At 58.2% G+C, this 16215-nt stretch overlaps 1 protein-coding gene across 4 annotated transcripts in view; it reads right to left on the bottom strand.

Annotated features, from left to right (window-relative positions):
- Positions 1-2407: 2407 nt before the first annotated feature.
- Positions 2408-16215, bottom strand: part of SLC9A3 (solute carrier family 9 member A3) — a 46850-nt gene continuing 33042 nt past the window's right edge. For 2 of the 4 annotated variants that reach the window (XM_036308463.1, XM_036308466.1), the window contains exons 3-17: positions 15814-15974; positions 13638-13716; positions 12759-12936; positions 11855-12075; positions 10550-10752; positions 9938-10027; positions 9749-9819; positions 8727-8856; positions 6101-6216; positions 5626-5755; positions 5131-5307; positions 4785-4857; positions 4435-4545; positions 3868-4111; positions 2408-2536 (exon numbers count right to left, since the gene is read on the bottom strand). In XM_036308463.1, coding sequence (XP_036164356.1) covers positions 2533-2536; positions 3868-4111; positions 4435-4545; positions 4785-4857; positions 5131-5307; positions 5626-5755; positions 6101-6216; positions 8727-8856; positions 9749-9819; positions 9938-10027; positions 10550-10752; positions 11855-12075; positions 12759-12936; positions 13638-13716; positions 15814-15974 — 1988 coding nt within the window. In that variant the 3' untranslated portion in view covers positions 2408-2532. Of the gene's footprint in view, positions 2537-3704; positions 4112-4434; positions 4546-4784; positions 4858-5130; positions 5308-5625; positions 5756-6100; positions 6217-8726; positions 8857-9748; positions 9820-9937; positions 10028-10549; positions 10753-11854; positions 12076-12758; positions 12937-13637; positions 13717-15813; positions 15975-16215 lie in introns of those variants that run through there. The other 2 variants (XM_036308465.1, XM_036308464.1) reach the window with 2 other exon arrangements.

The following is a 16215-nucleotide window of genomic DNA, read 5'->3' as shown; positions in this document are numbered from 1 at the left end:
GTATCCACAGTACTAGGGTTTATAACACTGTGTTAACAGATGGAGGTGTCTCTCGATCACTGAAATGTGGGTTTTGGGGTTCTGTGAGGCTTCATGTCTGGAACTTCATGTCTGGCTGTGTTTATTAGACTGTGCTGTTCAACTAACAGAAAATCTGCCTACCCCCTCCTCCCCCAAAAACACAGGGCTGAAGGGGTTTGTCCAGGAGATAGATGTCAAATGGATTCACCATCTGGCAGTTGAGTGGGTCCCAGGAACTGCCCTTGAACTGCTTTACCTGACTCGGCCTCTAGCCCTGCAGCTGGAAATTGGATCTGGGTCCCGTGGTCCCAGGGAGTTGTTAAGGCAGCTGGAGTGCCCGACTGACTGGGCTGTGGACCCAGCCTGCTCTGGATGAACCACTCCTGCAGGGAATGGTCAGAGCATTGCCTTCCTAAAGTTGCTGTTGGTGGCCGTGGCTCAGGGCCTGCTGGTCTGGGATCACGGGCAGGTTTTGTACAGATCATGGCTGGGTTTTGTGCTCTTTAGAGTTTATTAAAATGGTTGCAAAGTGTGGGAAAACATCTACTGAAAACCAACCGACACTTCTTTATCTGTGATGGCTAAGCTAATGATTCAGTTCAAATAATGAGCAGCCCCACTCCCTTTAGGATAAAGAGCCTTCTCTGTATTGGTGAACAAACATCACACTAAATGTTCCTTTTGCTGTCCCTCATTTTTCTCAACAGCAACTGGTAGAGATTTTCCCATCAGAGACTCAATGTGCACCATGAAAACACTACAGACTGCTAGTAATCCTGGCCTGTGATGGCGTGAGCACTGCATGAAGTCTTTCCTGAGCAGAGCTGAGCCTGGCTTCTTTAGAAAAGCCTCTAGGAGTGTCTTGAAGTCCATTATCCCTTTAATCCTTCACTACCTTGTCTTCACACAAAAACCTACCTCTGAGGAATGGGTGGGCCAATGAGGGCCAACTCAGTGGCCCCTTGCCTGGCTCCCTGCTCCCCCTAGGACAGTCAGATAGTGGTTTCCTTCCAGAGGCCTGGCTGGGTGGGAGGTTGCAGGAGGAGCTCTAAGGCCACCGTCCCTGAAACCTCAGAGGGAGTGGCAGGAGGTCTACAACAGCCCCAGGGCCAGGGGTCTGAGCCCCTCTCCAAGCCCCCTTAGCTCTCCCGTGAAACAGCAGCTCTCAAGGGCAGTGCTTCCACCAGCTTCCCTCTGTTGTGTTAGGTGGGGTCAGACCAACCACCTGGCCCAGGTCCACTTAAGGACAGGCTCTAAGTCTGAACAAAAGTTGCTTGCTAATGAAGGCCCCACTCGACTTAGCTGGGGCTGTGTGGGTGCACCCATGGGGCCAGTGCAACCTCTAACCCAGCCTGGGCCATCTGCCAGTGTCAAGTGGGACAACTCAAGCCAGAGAGCAGGTGTTCGGGCACAGGACACCTGGTACCCAGAGGCTGCCACACTGAAATCCAGGTAGGACAAGTGCCAGGCTCTGGGAGTCTCCACACAAAAAGAATGAACAAACAGATGTTTCTGCAATTGTACCCAGTCCATAAGGAGACAGGTGGTTCACAGAGCTGGTAAGTGGACATGATCTCACACAGGGCCTCGGGCAACCACGGCCCCAACCCCTCGGCCTGTGAATTGTTCCTGAGTCAGGGCTTCTGACCTAGGGCCCTGAGAGTGGCCAGCCTGGGACTGGAATCAAGTTGGTATTGTGGGCAGATATTATTTTGCTTGTCTCGGTTTCCCTGGCAGTGTTGATGAGAGAATGGACAGAGTGCAAGAACTCAAACACGGAGCCTGGGCTCTGTGGTCCCAGGGCCCTTCCAGTCCCTGAGTCAGGAGTGACAATGGGAATAGTAAAAAGTGCCAGCTCAGATCAAAACCAGGTCAGGTGTACAGAAGGATCCACGAGGCGGCCTTACAAGGGCACCTGCCAAGACCTCCCAGAAGCTGGAGGCTCGGCCACTGTCCACCTCCTGCCCCCCAGGGTCTCCTTTCCAGATGGCGCCAAGGAATTTCAAGGTTCAGACCTTGCAGGTATTTGGACCCCCGCTGGCGATCCCACCCAGACTCTGCGGGGCAGGGTGGGAGGGGGGGGGGCCTAAGGCTGCCCCAGGCCACGGCAGGGGGCACCGTGGCAGTCGTGGAGATCACAGCGGCGTCTCCTCCTGCTCCAGCCCGTGCGGTGGCGCGTGGCACGAGGGCTGCAGCGACGCAAGCTTGAGCAGTGCGGGGCGGCGGCGCGCGCGGGGCCGCTGGAACGAGCGCCGGCTGTGCACACGACGCGCCGCCGCCGACCGCGCGTGTGCGCCCGGCAGTCCACGGCGTTCCAGCCACGCCCCCGACGCAGACCCCGCCTCCGATGTCGGCCCCGCCCCCAGCTCGAGGTCCGGAAGAGCTGCGGGGGCCGGGTTGTGCGCGGTGGGCGGGGCCGGGGGCGGAGCGAGCGGGCGCTGGGACTTCTCGGTGGCGGGCGGTACCTCGCGCGGGGACGTGCGTCCTGTCAGCGGCACGTCAGAGCCCGTGTCACCTGCGGGAGAAACCGGCGTGAGCGCGGGGCACCCGGGGGTACAGGAGGGCCCCCACAGATCCAGCTCGGGTTCCCCCACACACCTGCAAAGTTCTGGGACATTTGCAGGCCATACTCCGGGTGTGACCAGTACGGTCCCCAGTGACAGGGTCAGCCGAGGCTCTGACTTTGTAGACCCTCACCAGGTGCCCTCTCTGCCCGCCACCCTACAGCACCCAGCACTGAGACCCAGGGTGTTCCAGGAGGGAGGAAGCCAGGAGGAGGCAGGAGGAGCACGGAAGCACTGCAGGGTCCTGCCTGCAAGCTCTGCCAGGACCGGCAGTGGGACAGGGTGAGACGTCCCTGTGCACCGTCACTTCTAGTCTCAGAAACGTCCCGGAGGACCAGCTCGTGTACCAAGAAACCATTTCGCCAGCCCGCCCAGCGCGGCTGCAACCCCAGCTGGACGGACAATCACCTTCTCCAGGTGTCCACATGAGAGAAAAACAGATGTTACTGCTTCCATTGAAACGTGAGTCTGCCCAACCTGTGCTTGGGAAAGTCTAGTTTTCCTTTTCCTCCCAAGTTCCCACCAAACACTCAAGGCACACGTGAAGTAAGGCCAAAACCCTGCCCAAGGGGGTGAAGCCCTTTCCCAGCAGAGGGCAAAGTGGGGACAGCGGGGACCCAGCAACAGCACCCCTGCAGCATCTACCGAATGGGGGCCTTGTCCTTCGCCCACCATCCTTGCCCACCACTCTCTCCTTGCCTTCTCCCCTCCCTCCTCTCTGATCCAGGAGCCCCCGTCCTGCCCACCCCCCAACCCCGGGCCTGCAGCAAGGATGTGGGCACACCAGCTGCACTCCTTTCTGTACGAGGGTAAAAGGGACCAGCTGCTTCTCTCCTGAACTCACTCCTGTCAGGTGGGCTTTTCCCAGGGCCTTCAGGGAGGAAAACAGATGCTCTCTGTCCACACAGCACCCCAGCCCAGCCCATGCCCAGTCTCCTCTGAGCTCGGGACTTACATTCATGGACTGACTGCCCAGACTAAACACTTATCTCAGAGTAGTTAGTGATCAAACTGACAATCTAAGAGTAAATTCTAGTCAGTGGGGTGAAACAGCCAAACCCTCAGACAGCTCTGGATCCCGACGTCCCAGCTGGAGAAGCAGAGCCTGAGACGGGTCCTAAGAAATGTTCAGCCAGAACAAGAGGCTTGAGGGCACAGGCTTAGCAAGAGGAAGAGCAGCTGCTAGAGAAAGTCGGCAGAGGTTCAGGTCCAGGGCCAAGAGAGAGGCAGATGCCTGAGGAAAGAGCAGGAGTTAGGGGCCGGGAAGGGCGAGGAGCGTTACATGTGCGTGGACTCAGGCGGAGTGGTGTGAGGCTGCTCCTTGGGGCCCTCAGCCAGCAGGACGGAGTCCACGGACTTGCTGCTGAGGCGCAAGGGACCCAGGCGGTGGAAGTTGTCGGGAGAGTGGGGGATCTGCATGCGGGCCCTCTGGGAGGGCACCACTGTCTCCCCGGGAGACAGCCAGGGTGGCACCCTGGACAGGATGCTCAGGTCCTCATCCGGGGAGAACACAGGGTTGTCAATTCCTAGGAGAAAGGGCAGTGGCTGATCAGCTTTCCAGGTGTACCCAGAATTGCAGGATTAGGGTGGTGCTCAGGGGTCAGACACCAGCGCGTCCTACAGCCATCACCTGGAAGGTCAGGGTCATGTGCCTTAGGGGTTTCAGGCCCTCTACCTCATGCTCTCCCTCCCCACACCATGGGCAGGACAGGTGACAGCTCCCTTCTCTCAGAGCAGAGGCCCCCAACCTGCCATGTGCAGCTGCACAGCCACAGTCCTATGGTCCTCCGTCCCTGCCCAATGACCGCCTTTACATCCTAGGCCGCAGAGGGCCACCCTAGCCCCTCACCTGAGGGCGAGTCTGTTGCTGTGTCCCTGGTGACATTCGCCAGGAACTCAATCCCCCCACTCATCTCATCAGCATCGTTGGGGTTCTCTTCTGGGTCTGAAAGTTCCAAATCTGGTGGCAAAGAAAGGGCAGAAAGGGAAACGGGCTGGGAACACAAAAGGCCCTGGTCCAATGCCCCTAAGTCCCGTGGCACTGCCACCCTGACAAGCAGGGCAGCAGCCCCCAGAGGAGGGTCCTGGATGCTGGGCGGAGGATCTCCCTCCAAGGACAGCCCTCTGCACCCTGCCAGGCCCCTTGCACACGTCCCTGAGTCCCTGCTGAAGGCATTTCTGCCAAGGCCCCATCGGTACCTTTTTCCTTAATGGTGAAATTGTGTATGGGGTTCTCCATTGGCAGTTTCCCATTAGGAATACTGCTGTTTCTCTGAAAAACAGAACGAAACCGCTTACAGGTAAGGGAACAGTGGCCACGGGGCCCTGACTGCAGATTGTCCCTGGGAGACCCACTGGTCCCCAGCCCAGATCCCCTCCTTGCCCAGACCTGTCCCTAAAGGGGGTGCCTTGGTGGTTCCAACACTGAGCAGCATGGTCCCATGGTGACCTCAACCCCACACGCCTCGCACAGAGCCCCATGCCCTACCAACCCCCCCCACCCGCGGTCCCCCTTGCCCCGTGGTCCCTCGCTCAGCACCCTTACCCGCTTCTGGGCACGCTCTCGCTTATACAGTTTGACCGCCTTCTTGTTCTGGTTGATGCCCAGCTTGGTCGACTTGAAGGACTCCAGGCGCTTCCTCATGGTTCTGTGGAAGATCTCCTTGTCTTGCTTCTCATCTTCGTCCTGAGTTAACTCGTGTCGACTGTAGAGATGTTTGTACTGGGGAAGGGGGAGGTGACAGGGACAGGTGGTGACCTGCAGAGCTGGAGGCACCTAACCTCACTGTGGAGGGCAGCCCCATGGCAGGCTCCCTGTGAAGTTGGCCCGACAGACCCCCAGGACTCCAGAGCCCGGGACCACCTGGTTGGTAGGCCAAGCCCTAACCCTCCAACCTGAGCAGTGTCTGCCCTAAAGACAAGGATTTCTCCCTTTGCTCAGCGAGAAGAGAGGAGGACCTGTGCCCCCACCCAAGGCTCTTTCTCTGGTCAGGATCCCGAAGGGCTCTGGACAGGAGCCCCCACTCGCTGGCAAGCCCACCTCCTGCCGGGGCTTGTACAGGTACTGCTGCAGCGTGTGGTGAGTGACAATGTCCTCTGTGTCGCGGATGCTCCTCCTTCTCTGTTCCAGGGACTGCATGTCCAGGCACACCGCGCTGACATTCTCCCTCCTACATGGGAGGACGCAGAGTGTCTGAGAGTTCCATTGCTCTCCGTGTCTGCCCCTCCTGCCCCGTGCCCTCTGGCCTGGGCACCAGCCACTGCCAAGAGGGCTGATCCTGGGAGTCCTCTCCTGGGGGGTTTTGGTCAGACTGACCCCACAAGATGCCCATTGGTTGATGTCTGTCCACACCTCTGGTGTGGCTGTGATCAGGAAGACCTGGGAAGTACTGAGCAGGGAATACCGTCACCCCCACCCGTCTCCTGCCCGCAGCAGCCTCCAGGGCATGGTGAGAGGTGCCCTGGTGAGGGGTGGCCTCTCCCAGGGGGAAGCCTGGGCAGACTGGGGCACATACAGCAGGTAGGAGACGGAGGCCTCCACAGTGGAGGGGCGTGGTGTGCTGAAGTCTACGTTGACCATGTTGTCCGTGCTGGGGGAGCGAATGAAGGCCAGGGACCCACGGCGCTCTCCCTGCGAGAGGATATGCCTGCATAAGCCAGGACAGGGAGCACCCCAGGCCAGCCCAGGCACTGGGACAGAGTGGACAGGGCCTGGGAAGCCTACAGCACCTGGAGAGCGGAGATTTCAGAGACGGTAGCCAAGGCCTTGCTTGAGCTGAGCGCAGTTAGCCATTGTGTTAAGAGGAAAGTGAAGACACAATTGGGTGTGAAGGACACGGCACCTCAGTGGCACCTGGGGAATGTTGGGAAAGCATGACAGATCCCCATGGGATTAGGAAGGTGACCCCTGTCCCTACTGGGGGTCCAAACCAGCTGTCCTTGTTTCTCCAAGAAAGGAATCCTCAGGATTGAACCTTCAGACAGACCACACAGAGCAGAGCCTGATGGGAACCAAAGTCACATCCTGGCTTCTGGGGGTGGGGGCTAGGCTATGGGGTGGGGACGCCCCTTAGGAGAGGGGCTTGGAGCTGGGAAGGGTGGCTAGGTGGGGCCAACCTGCTGACGGCAGACAGCACGGTGCACAGGCCACCCGCTGGTGCCATCTGAGCAGGCCTGACCAGGGGTGGGGAGCAGCAGGCAGAGGTAAGGCTGGGGACCTTGTCAGGAGCCTGCATCACCCCCATGGGGTCTGGGGGTCTGGAGCATGTGGGTTGGGTTTCTATGGAGTGGGATTGAGGTGGTATTGTCTCAGTGATGGTTTAGGGACCCCTCTCCATATCTCCCGATGGCCCCCAGCTCCTCTGCCAGGAGCACCTGGTCCCTCTGAGTAACCTGGGCATCTGAGTGTGTGGGGTGTGTGTGTGGGGTGGGGGGGGGTTGAGGAGCCCTGCAGAGGCAGCAGTAATTTTCTCTCTGAACAAACAGATGCTTCCGGTCCCCTAACTCCATCTCTGTGTTGAGGCCACCAGGTTTGCTGAGACTCCCAGCTCACCAGGCTCTATGCAGACCCCAGCTGCATGGGAAAGGACAAAGGGAAGGCATGAAATCTGCAGGTTCTGAGGGATCAGAGCAAGGCAGGGACTCCTGGTCAGAGCCCCTCAGAGGAGGCAGGGGCCGGGGTCTAAAGTGACCCTGCTGCTGTGAATGTTGGGTGTCATTGTGGGCAGCAGTGTCCAGCAAGGCTGTGTTGGGTGGCCTGGAAGTCACTGTTACAGGCCACACACTGGGGATAGGGGAGGAGCAAGCTCAGGACTTGCCTAGACCCAGGCCTGTGCAGGGCGCCAGGTGACTTTGGGACCCACGGGGCATGCACGGAGACATGCATATTGCAGAGGTGGCCTGGTGATGAATGTGATGGCCATGTGATGGTCACATGTGTGCATTGAGAAGCTAGGAAGCACGGCCAGGAGGTGTGTGGCCACTGGGGAAGAGGCCAGCCAGACTGCGTGTCCCATGAGGAGTGGAGTTAGACCTGAGACCCACCATGACTCCTGTCCCATTTGACACATCCTGAGTCCTGTCAGGGGCTGGAGGCTGCCATTAGGGAGGTGGTATCAGAAACAGCGAGATGCTGGGTGTCACCATGCAGTCCACCCACGTGCTTCTTGAGCCCTGCTCATTGATGCCACCCCCTGGATGCTTGCGGGTGGAGACCCTGTTCAGAGACCCGGGGGTGGACCCATTTACCCCGAGAATGCAGGGAGCTCTGTGAGTGCAGGAGAATCGTTCACTTGGAGGGACAAAGAGATGTTGAGGAGGCCACTTCTAAACCACAGCCTGTCCATCGGTCTGTTCCATACTTATCCCCTGGGACTCGAGAAGACATCCTTGCTGCTTCCCCCTGCGTGTGTGTGTGCACATGCACACACATATGTCTGCATGTGCCTGGGTGTGCATGCATGTATGTGTGTGCATTTATGTTGGGAGCCATAGCCCCATAATTCCCTACCTGGTCTCAGAGGTCCGACCGACCCACCAGCACCATAGAGTGTCCTACAGAGCAGCAGTCGCCAACCTCTCAGACCTCACGGACCACCAGTTGGCGACCGCTGCTACAGAGTCATGGGGGAAGATTCTATGCCTCAGCCTCCTGTGAGTGAGGAGCTGTGACATGACCCTTTCCTGGGGTGCTGAAGGACCCATGAGCCTCACATAGAGTTGTGGTGGACCATTAAGAACAGCACAGTGTGCCCTGGCCAGTGTTCCCAGTGGTTAGAGCATCAGCCAGTGAACTGAAGGGTCACAAGTTCGATTTCCAGTCAAGGGCATGTATCTGGGTTGCAGGTTTGATCCCTGGTCCCATTTGGAATGCATACAGGAGGCTATCAATCAATATGTCTCCCTTATATTGATGTTTCTCTCTCTCCCCCTACTTCCACTCCCTAAAGATCAACGGAAAAAATATCCTCGGGTGGGGATTAACAACAACAACAACAAAAGAATAGCAGTGCCACCCGAAACTACCTCCCCACCCACCCCATGTTCTTGGGTGCGGAAGACCCAATGGCTGTCCCCGTCCCACGTCCGGGTCCTGCATCAGCCCCCACCTCCAACACAGAGCAGATGTGGAGTGTCTGGTACCTCGGCCACGTAGCTGATGGCGTCCTTCAAGTTGAGCTCATGGAAAACATTAAGAATTCGATCTCGTGACTTTTGGGCTGACTTTCTCATAAGGATCTTGCTGAGGAATTTTCTATCAAAATTGGACCACCTGGGGGATGGAACCAGACAGTGTCAGCACCCGGTGGGCTGTGGGCGAGCCCGGGGAGGATGGGCAGGGCATTCCCAACCTCCTACCCAGACTCACTGAACATGGTCTCCCAGAGCTGGGTGGGCACAGAAGGCCTCTTTCTCCAGAGATTTTTTTTTTTTTTTACTATTTATAGCAACCACAACGGCAAATTTTAAAATAAAAGCAATAAATGACAATCATACCGATTTCACAATTCTGTTCTTCGTTCTTACCTTTCTATCTGAGGACAGTTGTCATTAGAATGTATATAAAATTGTGGGTTCTGTTTTCTCATTTAATTCGATATTGTAGAGAGTTTTCCAAGTCACTACACAACCCTCCAGAAAGGTGGGCTGAGGACAGAGGGGCCAGGCAAGGGCAGGGGCCCCGCGCTCTGGCTACAGTGACGGGCACATTGTACCTGTGTGAGGCGAAGGCCAGGGGAGAAGGCCACCCCTGCACCCCACCCCAACCCCTGGTTCTCTCTCACACTTAGAACCAGGCTGCCCAGAAGGAGTTTTAAAACTCAACACAATTAGAACAGTGACCAGTTGTTTGGGTTAGAATAGGACGTGACTGGGCCCGACTTGGAAAGAAGCTTCTAGAAGAGGCTCAGTGCACTGGGCAGGGGGACACCCTGGGCAGGAGGGGTCCCAGGTGAAGGAAGGAAACCCAGGCATTGTGGGTCCTTTGAGTGCAGGGTTCTTCTGTAATTGGGGTTTTGTGGGGTTAGATTTAAGGTAAAAGGCGGCATTCTTTCTCCCCTGAGGGTCCTATACTCAGTCTTTGACTAAAGGAAGAGGGAGGGAAACAAACAGCTGAGGCAAAATGCCTCCCCAGGTTCCCGCCAGGGGCAGCGCCAGCCACTTACTTGTCTCTGAGGTAATTGTGTCCGATTTGCCCTGATATGTCCTCGATGGCTGAGAGGATGTGGTCGAAAGCCTTTCCAAAACAGACAGGAGGGTTGCTGTCACGTGAGGGCCTCCCTGTGCTTCTCCCCATGCCTCCCCCTCCCCCCAGTACTCTTCCCCTGCCCCGCCCCCAGCCCCCACCCGCCTACCCTGCCATGCAGCTTCTCGTTGAGTTTGGGCTCACGGTGCTCACTCCTCTTCACCTTCAGCCACTGCACCAGGGGCTTGATGGTCAGGCCCTGGGAGAATGGAGTACACTGACCCTGACAGCCGGGGCAGACGTCACTGCACCCCACACCCAGCCCACTGGGCCCCCATGTGTGAATCCACACCCGACCCACCCACACCCACAGAGGGCGAAATGGGCCACCCTTATCTGTGACCGTCCCTGCAGAGAGGAGCCCCCACAACAGCCCCTGTGGGTGTATTGCTGTCTCCTGAGAGCCCAAATTCAGCTCCTCAGATGAGCCTAAAGCAAGGCCAAGTGGGGTGATAAAATATTAACTGGGGCTCCCTTAACTAGTGATGGCTAAGGAAGGACATTTTTAAGCCAAATTGTGCTGTGTCCCCTGTGGGGCCACATGAAAACCTACAAAACAGCTCCTAGTTACTAAAATTATAAAATCCAATTAGGGCCTGGAGCTCGGAAAGGCTCTTTGGAGACACGGTGATGGTGGGGCCTGCCCCTTGTGGCCGGTGGGTCGGGCATGGAGGACTGAAGGAGGACAGCAAGGTGCGGCTGGTCCCCAGCTGAGGGCTACCTGGAAGATGACTGTGAAGTAGATGACGACGATGGTGGTGCAGACAAAGAGGTCCTTCTCCTTGACCTTGTTCTCATCCAGAAGGACCACCAGGGCAAAAGCCACAGCGCCCCGCAGGCCGCCATAGGACATGACCACCTGGTCTATGATCTCCAGCTGCACCATCCGGTACCGGTTCAGGATCCAGGTCTGCAGCACGACACCTGAGGGACCAGACGTGCACTCAGCTTCCACAGGGGGCCGTGTGCCCCGCGATCACCTTCTCAGGCTGCTGCTGCACTTGAGAGGGAACATTTAGGAATCCCTCCTAGGATGGAGGGTGGTGACAGGTGACAGCAGCATCTAGCACAGGGGATGGTGAACACTCCACCCTCTGGCCCTGTTCACCCCGTCCCTTGTTCCATCTTGGCCCCGGGCCTGTCTCTGTGGACACTTCGAACACTCCAGGTTTACAGTGTCTGGGCAGCTCTGAGATTCTCAGTTCTCAGTGGGGCTAAGGCTGCACTGGCTGAAGCCTTGCCCTCTTGATGCCTGAGGCAGCTCCAGGGCCAAAGGCCGCTGCTGAGGGCAGCAGGAAGAGAGCGACCCAACCCCACCAAGACATCCGCTCCCTGAGCCCTTAGTCCCCAAGGACTGGGGGGGGGGGGGGGGGAGCAGGTGTGATCACTTGGAGCCTCTCTCGCCCCCACTAGCCCCCACCTAGGTCTCCAAGGCACCACACACTAGAGATGGTGACTCCTGCCTCACACATGCCATTTCCTTTCCTCGGTGACCACACTGTCCCTGAGTCACTCTGCCACATCCAGAGGGAGTCAGTGGGAAACCAAATGGGTTCCCCTGGGTTCCGACCCTTCCACCCTGACCCCCAGCTGCCCGACCTTAGTCTCACTGTGGTAAGGCCACAAGAAGGCCTGGACCTTCACTGAGGACTCCTGACAGTCTGAGGCTCATCAGGGGCTCCTGAAACTACCCTCACTGAGTGGGGGCAAACGCCGAGGCCCTGGAGCCCATGGACTCCCCACAGCCAGTCCCTAAGTCACCCACCATGATCTCCCCAGTGTTGTCCTCCCACCATTTTCCCATCATCTCCAAAGTCTCTCTTCCCCCATCATGCCACCCCATCACCCCCCATTGTGCCCCATCCCCATTGTCCCCCACCATCTCCCATGGTCCCCATGGGACCCACATCCCCTCTCATCCATGGTCCTCCCCATCCCCACCCTGTTACCCCCCTACCACACCTCCATCGCCCACTACCACACCTCCATCGCCCCCTCCCACACCCCCACCCCGCCACGCCCTCACCGATGGCTCGGTACACGGAGATGAAGACCAGCGTCAGGAGCACAAAGGCCGTGTTCCACTTCCAGTATTCGGGGTTCACCGCCGAGATGCCCAGAAACATGAAGATGATGGTCTCGGCCCCGCTCGCCAGCATCTTCATGGTGTAGCGCACGGTGGTGGCCGACTGCTCCGAGATGTTGGCCTTCACGTACTTCTGACAGCAGATGCCACAGAAGGTGATGCTGGGGGATGGGACGACATGCCGTGAGGCCAAGGGCCACACGCTGCTCCCCCTTGACCTGGTGGGGCTGTTCCCAAGACCTAGCGCTTGCTGTCCCCTGGCAGCACCTCCAGGCCTCTGTGTCCTGGATAGACAGCCACCTCCCTGGTCAGCCCTTCTCTCCATGAGCTCAGGGTTCCTACTGGGGACCAGGGCCCTGAGCTGGCCCATGCCCAGCTCCAGTACCCCAACATCACTGCCATCTGATATGAGCCTCTGGGACCGGAACCCTAGGCTGCAGAGCAGGCTGCCTGTTTCTGTCTAAGCCGGTGGGTGGGCGGGCTCGAAGGGGAGGGGCAGGGCAGACCCGGGAGGGAGGGGCGGGTGTGGGCCAGCTCTGACAATTGCATCAGAACTCCAACTCCCTATTTAAAAAGCTAAACAGATCAAATTCTTGGCCCCCACAGTGACTTTCCATCAGGCTGGGAAGTGGGCCAGCAGACAGTGGGCTGGAGAAGGGGCTGGGGAAGGCTGTGCCTCCGGCAGGGCTCGGGAGCAGGCGCCACTCCTGCCTCCCCCGTATCTGGGTGGGTCCCGCTCCCCAGGTCGGCCCTCTTCCTCCACAGCACCCCTCCCCCCCCCCCCCCAGCAGGGCCGCAGGGTGTGCTCCGGCTCTGGGGCCTGGGTGAGCCAGGGAGGACTTACGCCAGGATGGCCGACAGGGAGAGCATCTCGGAGGTGAGGTAGGACAGGTAGGAGATGACGAACACGAAGCCGGGCTCAATGATGCGCACGTGCTTGGTGAAGCGGGTCACCAGGGAGAGCAGGAAAGCGAACACGACCCCCACCAGCGTGCCCCCCAGGCTCACCACGAAGAAGGACACTGCAAGGGGCAGGACGTAACGCTGAGCTGCCTAAATGGCCCTTTGTGGCCTCGGCGTGGCCTGACTCATGTGGCGTGGGCCAGGCTGGTCGGGCTGGCCTTCCTTCCAGGCCATTCCTCATGGCAGTTGCCTGGTAACCCCCCCCACAGAAGCGCCAACAGCTCAGCAAACAAGAGGCCCGTTCTCTGGAAGAGAGGACTGGACTCCTCAAGCCTCAGCTTGGAAAGCTGGGGAGGAGGCAGTCCTGCAGCCCACAGAGGCCCCGCTCCCCTCCCCCATCACAGAAGGAGCACTGTGACCAGAGGCCATCGGGTCTATGTTTGCAGCAAGGACCAAGCCCTGCGCCTGCAGGCACAGCCAGGCTGTCACTATCCCGGCCCATAGAAGCACGTAGGACCCCCCGGACACCAGGACCCACATCATCCACCATATCCCTTGTTCCCCATATTCTCGTGGGTCTAACGGGCAATGACCCCCGGGTTTCCCAGGGTGGCTGGCCCCTCATAAAATCGTGTTTGTGAAACACACTGTGGACGGAAAGGACTGTCAGGCTATGGGTCCCAGGGGCAGGCCTGGTGCCAATGCCTGACCCCGCCCAGCTCCATAGTCCACAGAGGCGCTGCCAAGAGGCTGCCCACATTCCGGAGAAAGAGACGCTCCCCTGGCATTCCCCTGACATGTGGACCCCGCAGCCACACACCTATGCCTTTCACGCAATCCACGCCAGTCACGTTGTCGCCACCCAGCGCCACGAATGATTCAAACACGGTGTACAGGACCTGGAGGACAGAGAGGCAAACCACCCATGGGTCAGCCCTCCATCAGCACTGACCCTCCCCGTCCTGGGCCCCAGGCCTTTCGGGACTTAGGGCTGGAGAGAGGAGCTTGGGGCAGCCATGATTTAGGAGCCTGCAACCCGTTGGCAGGGAAGTCCTCCCAGGGCAGTAATGGTCACTAGGACGAAGGCCAGCGATGAGCCAGCAGGTGGGACCTGGGAGGCAGGACATTCTGGAAGGAACGAGGGCCTTCAGGAGCAACCTGGCCCCTTCCGACTCTGGGCAAAACAGGGGCGGCCACAAAACTAAGCCACTGCGTTCAATTTCATTTTCCAAGACAAACCCAGAGTTTCATCCTTGGCGAGTTTGCTGTTATGTTGCCCCCTGATGTGGGATCACACACCCTGGCATCTTCGCATGTTGATCTTTAAACCTTATCCCACCAAGACGTTCAGATAAAACGCCCAGAAACCTTATCCTAGGCCTCAGTTGTGGAGACAGCTGTGTTTTCTGAGCCCGAGCTCCCCTAAACGATGCACCGGGCTCCACCCCAAGGAGGCTGAGATGCTCCCTGGGGGGCGGGGGGGCGGGGGCTGCAGGCCCCTCGGGAGGAAACTTCTCTCTGTGCCCCGAAGTCTGTGCTCTCCAGGACCCCCAAAGGGCGGGTGAATAAAACTGTGCATACAAACGCAGCCCCACAGGTGCCGTGCACCGAGGCGGGCACACGCGTGAAGGGTGCTGGAAGCAGACCTCGGCCTGCCCCGCTTCTTTGTGAAAACCCAGGTGGGAGGGAGAGGGGAGAACTCCCGGCTGCAGCAGGAGCTCCTGCCTCTACAGAGACACAGCGCTCAGGACAGAAGAGCCCCAGCCTTGAGGGCCCGTGCAGGGTGTTTCTGATTGCATCTCATCTCCAATTACGTTTAATTCCCTGAGACTATCTCATCTGCGGCAGAGGAATCTGGTGCAATCCACCCTTAGGCCCTTCAATCTCCTGAACCCTGAAGAGACATCAGGACGAGAAATTCTTAGAGAAGCCACAGGCACTTTTAGAGCAAACAGGGAATTCCAGGTCCCACTGGGTCTGGGCCCAGGTGGGGGACGGTGGGCAGGGCAGGCAGCCAGGCCTAGAGCCGCTCAGAGAGACATTCCCTTCCAGGGAGGTCAGGGCCCCATTTGGGGATGGGTTTTGAGAACTGCAAGATGGCCACATGCTGAGACAGTTCCTCACATTTCAGGAACCTTCCATTCACTTCTCATAGTGGTAACTTGGCCTCCAGCCCCTGCCCACCCACGGGCCCTGCCCAGCTCCCTGGCACCATCTCTCTGAGGGAAAACCACCTTCCTGAGCACACAATCACTGTCCCCTGATTCCCCCACCCCCCTTCTCAAAAAAATAAATAAATAAATACGGTGAGATTTTGCTTGTTTACATATGCATTCTCTTTGGAAAATCAGGAAGGAGAGCCCAACTGTGGATCCAGAGTTAAAGACCCCCTGTTCTGGGAACAGAGACCGTGGGATTTCAACAGCTGGTGTGGCTCAGTGACTGAGCGTCGACCTATGAACCAGGAGGTCACGGTCTGATTCCCAGTCAGGGCACATGCCTGGATTTTGGGTTTGATCCCCAGTGTGGGGCATGCAGGAGGCAGCCGATCAATAATTCTCTCTCATCATTGATCTTTCTATCTCTCTCTCCTTCTCCCTTCCTCTCTGAAATCAATAAAAATATATGTTTAAAAAATCATCACCCATGAAAGAATAAAGTGTGTGTGGGGGTGGGGAGTGGGGGGGGGGGGGAGTTACCAAGAACCATGAAGCAAAGAATGAAGAAATCGCATTACAAAAGCCAGCCTCAGGGTTAGTGGAGGAAAAGGCCCAGCAGAAGGAGCTGGCCTGCGGAATGCCTTGGACCACGAGGCCTTTGGGCTGTTGGGGCCAATGAGCAGACTCAGGCTCTGTGGGCGATCTCAGCAGGCTCTCTGCGTGCCGACTTCACCGAGGGACACGATGATGCCCGGGGAATAAATAGGGTCCCCCCCCCCCCAACAGCTTTGAAACGCTGCTCTGTGGCACGGCCAGGACCCTCCCCCACTCTCTCACCACAGTGACAGCATCATTCAGCAGCGACTCCCCAAAGACAATGATGAACAGGACTTCGTTGACATGAACCTCCTCAAACACCGCCAGCACGGCCACCGGGTCCACAGCAGCGATCAGGCTGCCGAACAGGAGAAAATCCAACAGCCCGATGTTCAGGTCTCCTGGGAGACAAGCGGGGCATCAGGGAGGACCTAGAGGGCCAGGCGAGCAAGGGTCCCTGCGGCGTCCCCTGGCTACCAGGACCTGGAGAGAAGAGGAGCTATGGGGAGCGGAAGCAGGAGCACATCCTTGGCCTTCCCGGGGCTGCCTCGGGCTGCTGGCCTGGCAGCTGCTGGTCTGGGAACCCTCAGGGTGGGGCCTCTGACTCTTAGGGCTCAGGCTGGCTGGTGTGGGAACCTGGGT

This window comes from Myotis myotis, unplaced genomic scaffold, assembly GCF_014108235.1.
Source record: "Myotis myotis isolate mMyoMyo1 unplaced genomic scaffold, mMyoMyo1.p scaffold_m19_p_5, whole genome shotgun sequence".
NCBI classification, from domain to species: domain Eukaryota; kingdom Metazoa; phylum Chordata; class Mammalia; order Chiroptera; family Vespertilionidae; genus Myotis; species Myotis myotis.
Note: the sequence above shows the minus strand (reverse complement) of the source record. Positions and strands in the feature narration are given on the sequence as shown.